We start from the raw sequence: 6,892 nt of genomic DNA on the forward strand, positions 1-6,892 counted from the left end.
TCACTTTGTAGACCAGGCTGGCCTCGAACTCAGAAATCCGCCTGCCTCTGCCTCCCGAGTGCTGGGATTAAAGGCGTGCGCCACCACGCCCGGCTAATAAACTTATTTTTATCAAAGATTTAAAAATACGTGATAAGAACCAGATGTGTGATATCTGTAATGCCAGCATTTTGGAGGCTAACATTGGAGAGTTCAAAGTTTAAAGTCAACTTAGGCTACACAATAAGAACTATTTTAAAAACTAAGATCAAACCATGTAAAAAAGTTTAGTACTTTCTGTGAAATAAGTGTTGTTTAAAGTATTGATATACTTATTTAATCTTTATAATAATTTAACTAAGGTAGTAAGGTATTGTTCTTTTCAACAGATCAAGAAAGTAAGGTACGGAAGGCTTAAGTCACTGGGTTCATCTTAGAGCATGCATTATAGAACCAGGAAATCAATCAATCTCTCTCTCTCTCTCTCTCTCTCTCTCTCTCTCTCTCTCGTTGATTTTTTTAATTTATTGTCTTAGTTTGGTTATATTTTATCTGTTATTGGCATATTCATTATACATACTCAGTTCTAGGTTTCATAAAGGTAATTTTTTTTCAAGTATATCATGCAGTTAGTGTAGGTCTCTTATAATTCAGAAATTTCTAATTTTTTTATACTTGCTACATATTGGCTAGGAGTGTCCTGTGCTTTAACCCCAGCATATACGAGGCAGGAGCAGGCAAGTCTGGGTGAGTTCAAGTCCAGCCTGGTCTGTAGAAAGAGTTTTAACCACCAACAGCAAACACCAACTAAACTTTACCACAGGATAAAATAAAAAGGAATAGTAATTATTATCACCATCATCTTTATTTATTTATTTTGATAAAACAAAAAACAGAGTCCAGAAGCATCTGACTCTTTGGAGCTGGAGTGACAGGCAGCTATGAGCTGCCTGTCCTGAGTCCTAGGACTCAACCTCTGCTCTTCTGGAAGAGAAGTACATGCTTTTTGGGGCAGAGAAGGGGATGCAGGGGGCGTGGTTTAGGTCACCCTTTGTATCCTTGGCTGTCCTGAAACTCACTATATCCTGAAACTACCAAGCTGCCCTCAAACTCACAGAAATCTGCCTGCCTCAGCCTTCTAAGTGCTGGGACTAAAGGCATTTGCCATCATGCCTTGCCTTCAATACATACGCTCAAGGCTGAGCCATCTTTCCATCTGGGTGGAGACACAGAGGATTTTAATTAATTTTATAAGACTTAAATTTAAATACTTAGTCATCAACATTTAGCATATACTATGCCATCTCATAGTCTGCCTCTTTAAAAAATTTTATTATCACTTTTTGTTGTTTTTCCGAGATGGGGTCTCACTGTGTAGCCCTTCCTGGCCTGGAGCTCACTCTGTAGACCAGGCTGGCCTTGAACTCCTGCAGATCTGCCTTTCTCTGTCTCCTGAGTCTTGCATTAAAGGCGTGTACCATTCTGCTCAGCATTATTATTGTATTTATTCTGTCTATACATGTATAGCTCACCTGCTGCAGTGTGTGTGGAGGTCAGAGGACAACTTAGAGGAGTTGTTTCTCCCCTTCTGTCATGTGGGTCCCAGGGATGGTTAGTGAGGCGTAGAGGCCAGCGCCGCTGCCGAGTGCCTCCCTGGCCCCTGCCTGCCTAAACAGTTCTTCCTTACTTTGCTCATCCTTTTATTTAGCTTCTTTCAGTTTGATTCAGCGCTTTCTTACCCTCCTGCCAGTGCAGACTCTGCTGCTCAGCCTCTGTGGACAGGCGTCCAGGGTTTGCTGACCACTACTCTGTAACCGAAACACACACACACAACACCCCACTCCCACCCCGACCCCCACCCCACACTGGCTTTCCTTTGTTTTGTTGCTCCCTTAGATTTTCTCCTTTCTCTTCACTCTATCCTTGTTGGCATATTGGCATCAACTGGTCACATGTCTCCACAGTACCTGACTACTTAGCTACACATGGAGGAAAGCGGCGACTCTGCAGAAGCGTGTTTAATGTTAGTGTTTATTGGCCCCTGAACACAAGTCATGTGTGTAGTCTTCCCTCTCTTTCACTAATACTATTCAACACATGTGATGTGGAACAGCTCCTCTTTGGGGTGCTGTTCAGCAGAGTAGTCATCAAAAGAAATATAAATAAAAGGACAGACTTTCATGCCACTTAATAGATTAATACTAGTTTATTCATGGCACAGGATCAGCACATTCTATTTATTTGCTTAGAGAATCTAAAAATATTTATGTGTATTTGAAAAAATTGCAGAGTGCTTGGAAGATACATGTTGATTTTAGTGTGCCTATTGGATTAAACATTTCACACAAAGACTCTTATCTTTTTCATAAAGATTCGGAAACCCCGACCTCAGAGAGAACGTGCCCAATGGGACATTGGCATTGCTCATGCAGAGAAAGCATTGAAAATGACTCGGGAGGAAAGAGTAGAGCAGTACACTTTCATCTATATTGATAAGCAGCCAGAAGAGGCTTCGTCCCAAGCAAAGAAGAATGTTACCTCTAAGACGGAAGTCAAGAAACCCCGAAGACCAAGATCTGTGCTGAACAGTCAGCCAGAACAGACCAGTGCTGGGGAGGTGGCCTCCTCACAATCAAGTACTGACCTTCGAAGGCAGAGCCAGAGGCGGCATACTAGCTTGGAAGAGGAAGAGTCACCTCCTGTTAAAATCGCCTGGAAAACAGCAGCCGCAAGGAAGTCCTTACCAGCCTCCATCACAATGCACAAAGGGAGCCTAGATTTGCAGAAGTGTAATATGTCTCCAGTTGTGAAAATTGAACAAGTGTTTGCTCTCCAGAATGCAACAGGAGATGGGAAGTTTATTGATCAGTTTGTTTATTCAACGAAGGTACCTCTTGTTCTTTAGGGGTTTGGGGAGTGCTACTAAAAACCACTTAAGAATGTGATTTAAATCCCCCTTGGAGCCACTGCATTCGAAGCGTACATTCCTGTTTACTCTGGGCGGAAAGCTCTGTTCTTCCCGTTTCCCTCTGTGACATCCCCATCTGTGGTAGATTAATCTTGAACAATGCAGCCAACATTGAGCTTAGCTCCTGAAAGTCATGGAAGAAACTGGGCAGTTTGCCTGTTTCTAATTTGTAGAGTTAGTTTTTCTTTGTTGTAAAGTATGATTTTTATTAAAAATTTTCTTTTATCTGAATTAACCATTGCTATTAAAACAACCTACTGGAATAATTGTGCCTGCTGATTTGTTTGGTTGCACCAGCAGTAGGTTTTTGTTTTGTTTTGTTTTAATTGTATCTATACAGTTCCTTTATCTCAATGTAGTTAAGCATTAGTTCAGTGTGTAGTCAGTACAAAGGGATTGGTGAGCTTTTCCTCCTTTCTTTGTCTTCTCACTCTTTTGAATTCAGTGTATATCCTCCTCCATCAACCTCTCTAGGGCATTATATAGCCCAAGCTAGTCTGCATAGTTGAGTTTGACCCCAAGCTTCTGAGTCTCTTGCCTATACCTCCCAAGTGCTGGGATTATAGATTACAGCTGCACAGCATACACCTGGTGCTCAGGATGCAGCCCAGCACTCCATAGGCAAGCTCTGTACCAACTAAGCTCATGTTTTACATCTTACTGGAGACTAGCCACATTTCAGGTCAGCCCCATGTGGCTACTGTGCTGGAGTTTGCAGGTTTAGTGAGGATTTCTTGCATATCTTTAAGTCTGCGCATGGTGAGTTCTGTTAAATGGTGTGCTCATTTCTCTGGGCTTGGTAGTGCATGCCTGTCATCCCAGCACTCAGAAGGCAGAGCCACAAAGAGTTAGGCTAGCCTGAGGTACATAGCAAGACCTTGCCTCAGAAAATTAAAAAATCCAGCTAGTCCTGCCTCCTGGCCAATACTCCTCCTAACAGCTATACTTAGGCCTTGCTCAGGCCTTCTCTCCGTCCAGCTTGAAGCTGTGAGAAAAGGCCACACATTTAGTTTGGCATTGCTGTGGCAGCAGTTTTGTTAGATTTCTGTTAGCTTGGGATAGCTTGTTGAGTTTTAGAGAAGAAATTCCATTACTGTGTTGGAAAGGGTAATCAGTGGTATAAGTCAGCCACTAAAACTCCATCAGTCCACCCCGGGTTTCTGTGTAAAGCTCCCTCAGTCCACCCTGGGTTTCCATCGCAGGCACTTAAGTTTTGGCTTGCAGGCGTCAGAATTCTTGATGACACTGTACTATGTACACGCCTCCCAGCCTACTTCATAACTCGGGGTTTGTGCTTTTGATTTAATTGTATCACATGTCTGTGTATATTAAGGAACTATGTTCTTTCTTCACCATTAGCATAGACACAGAGACATTTAAGTAACTGGTTAAGTACAGCATAGCGATGATGCTTCATGTTGAGACTTGGGTTAGAAATATCAAGAGTCCTGCATCCATTCTTTCTGCCTGTGGGTTTAACTGATCTCCACAGAGCCAGGTTTTCCAGAACAGCTTAAATTTGTTTCCAGCCAATGTCTCCATGTTGTCCCTTTGCTTTCTCCCTTCCCATCTTCCTCTCACTCCCCACTCCCCTCTTTCTCATTTCCTTTCCTTGCCAGAGTGTCGGATCCCTTAAGGCTGTTGTGAGCCCCACAACACTGGTGTCAGGACCAAACTTAGTCCCCTAGACATCAGCAGGTGCTCTTAGCCACTGAGCTATTGCTAGCCCCACTGTGATTCTTTTGATAGCAGCATTTGCATATTGTTTGAATGCAAATTGCCTTTATTCTTAGAGCTGGTTTTATTTACTTCTGTATGAAAAATATCCTCAACACCCTAAGGCTATTAAAGACAATTCAAGATAAAACGTTTATCTTTTGGGGCTAGAGAGATGGCTCAGCCCTTAAGAACACTTGCTGTTCTTGTACAGATCTGGGTCTGGTTCCCAGCACCTAAATGGTGTCTTACAACCTTCTATAACTCCTGCTCCAGAGGACCCCGCTGCTGCAGGTACTAGGCATACATGTGGTACACATAAGTGCAGGCAAGCACTCATAAAGTGAAAATCAATAAATCCTAAAGGACAAATTGAGCTTTTGAAAAATAAATAACATTTAAAATTACTCTTATTTCATTACATTAAAAAATACCTAAATTAAGATCTAAATTAACTGCACTTATTGTCTGTCTGTTCCTTGTTACCTACTTGATCTCGGTTTGTAATATAAATGGCATATCTCTTTTATCTAATGGTATTCTCATCTCAAGACACAGTGACCTTTCTGCCTTTGCAATAAGCAACCAAATGACACTGGTATATAAAAAAAACTGTTCAGACTAGGAATTACCTTTTTTTGACAGAAAACAGGGTAATGTGAGTTTATTTGTTACGAATATTTGCCAGGCAGTGGTGGTGCACGCCTCTAATCCCACCACTTGGGAGGCAGAGGCAGGCGGATTTCTGAGTTCAAGGCCAGCCTGGTCTACAGAGTGAGTTCCAGGACAGCTAGGGCTACACAGAGAAACCCTGCCTCGAAAAACCAAGCCAAACAAACAAACAAAAAGAATGTTCATCATCTGAACTTAAGGCAAATTTTTCTTTTTCTTTCAAGGGATCTCATTAAAATGCATCCTGATAACGACTAATCATAATTGGCATTACAAGTTTGAGCAAATTACGGTCACCTTAAGCCATCTGTATCAGCTCATGCTGTTATGTGCCTACTAACTTGTCTTTTTATTCTACCTCATTTTAAAGGGAATTGGTAACAAAACAGAAATAAGTGTCAGGGGGCAAGACAGGCTTATAATCTCTTCACCAAGTCAGAGAACTGAAAAGCCAGCTCAGAGCGCGTCATCTCCGGAGGCAACGTCTGGTTCTGCAGGTGGGTGTGACTGAGGGGCCCCTGGCTCCATCCTCAGGGGTTCCTAAGAAACTTTCGTTGTCAGAGGTAAACGAGGCTGAATGAAGGCAGGCCATAATGACATACTGCGTAAGTATTTCACTGTGAGAGTCCTTGCTCTGTATGCCAACTCTGTAACTCCAGCCCCGGGCGACTGATGCCCTCTTCTGGTGCACATGTGCACAGACGTACAGGGAAACAGCATATTCAGCATTTGGATTTTAAAGTAATTCTTTTAGAAGGAAACAATAGAATCAGAGCTAGGGAGTTGTAGTCGTAGTTCTTTTCCCTAAATACAAGCACTCTTCCATAACTAAGAGTGTAGCTGTAAATTCTATGCTGAGCATGGTGGCGTGCATGGAATCCTTGCTAAAAGAAACCAGCAACATCCCAGCTCGGAAAAGAAAAGAAAGAAGGGCGTGCGGGTGGGGCGTTACAGCTGTGACTTGTAAGCCTGTGAAGTCCTTTATATCTTATAGCGAAGGACAGCAGCTTCCTCTGCAGCCACGGAGACAGTCTCACCCTCACCCTTTGCTCCTTTATCTAACTCTGTTGGAGATAGAGTTGCTGTTTGGATGTGTGCAGTGCTAGTGGCTCCTCATCCTTAAAAGAGAAATGTCTGAGGGAGGGAGTCCGGCTGCAGAGGCGGCAGCAGAGGCAGGGAGGTCTCTGTGAGTTTGATGCCTGTCTTGCCTGCATAGCAAGTTCCAGGTCTGCCAGAGATGGACAAAACAGAATGACAGGAAACAGCAACAACAAAAACAGAGAAAGAAAAATGCCTGTATTTAGTAAGGTTGTACCTTTGGAAGACTTTAAGGCTATGTTTGTATCTAAAGTTGGAATTACTTTTACTTATTTATGTGTGTATGTGTGCACTTGCACACATGCCACAGCATGCATGTAGGTCTCAGGGGACTTCTTGTGGGAGACAGTCTCTTTTATTTATTTATTTATTTATTTATTTATTTATTATTTTCTTAATATACATTTCAAATGCTATCCCGAAAGTTCCCTATACTCTCCCTCCGCCCTGCTCCCCTAC

General features: G+C 42.6%; 1 protein-coding gene across 8 annotated transcripts in view; it reads left to right on the forward strand.

Annotated features, from left to right (window-relative positions):
- Positions 1 to 6,892, forward strand: part of Nsd3 (nuclear receptor binding SET domain protein 3) — a 119,675-nt gene that overhangs the window by 60,089 nt on the left and 52,694 nt on the right. For all 8 annotated transcript variants that reach the window (XM_021169289.1, XM_029480236.1, XM_021169288.1 and 5 more), the window contains exons 6-7: positions 2,351 to 2,866; positions 5,706 to 5,832. In XM_021169289.1, the coding sequence (XP_021024948.1) occupies positions 2,351 to 2,866; positions 5,706 to 5,832 (643 nt within the window). The remainder of the gene's footprint in view (positions 1 to 2,350; positions 2,867 to 5,705; positions 5,833 to 6,892) is intronic.

This window comes from Mus caroli, chromosome 8 (genome assembly GCF_900094665.2).
Source record: "Mus caroli chromosome 8, CAROLI_EIJ_v1.1, whole genome shotgun sequence".
Lineage (NCBI taxonomy): Eukaryota > Metazoa > Chordata > Mammalia > Rodentia > Muridae > Mus > Mus caroli.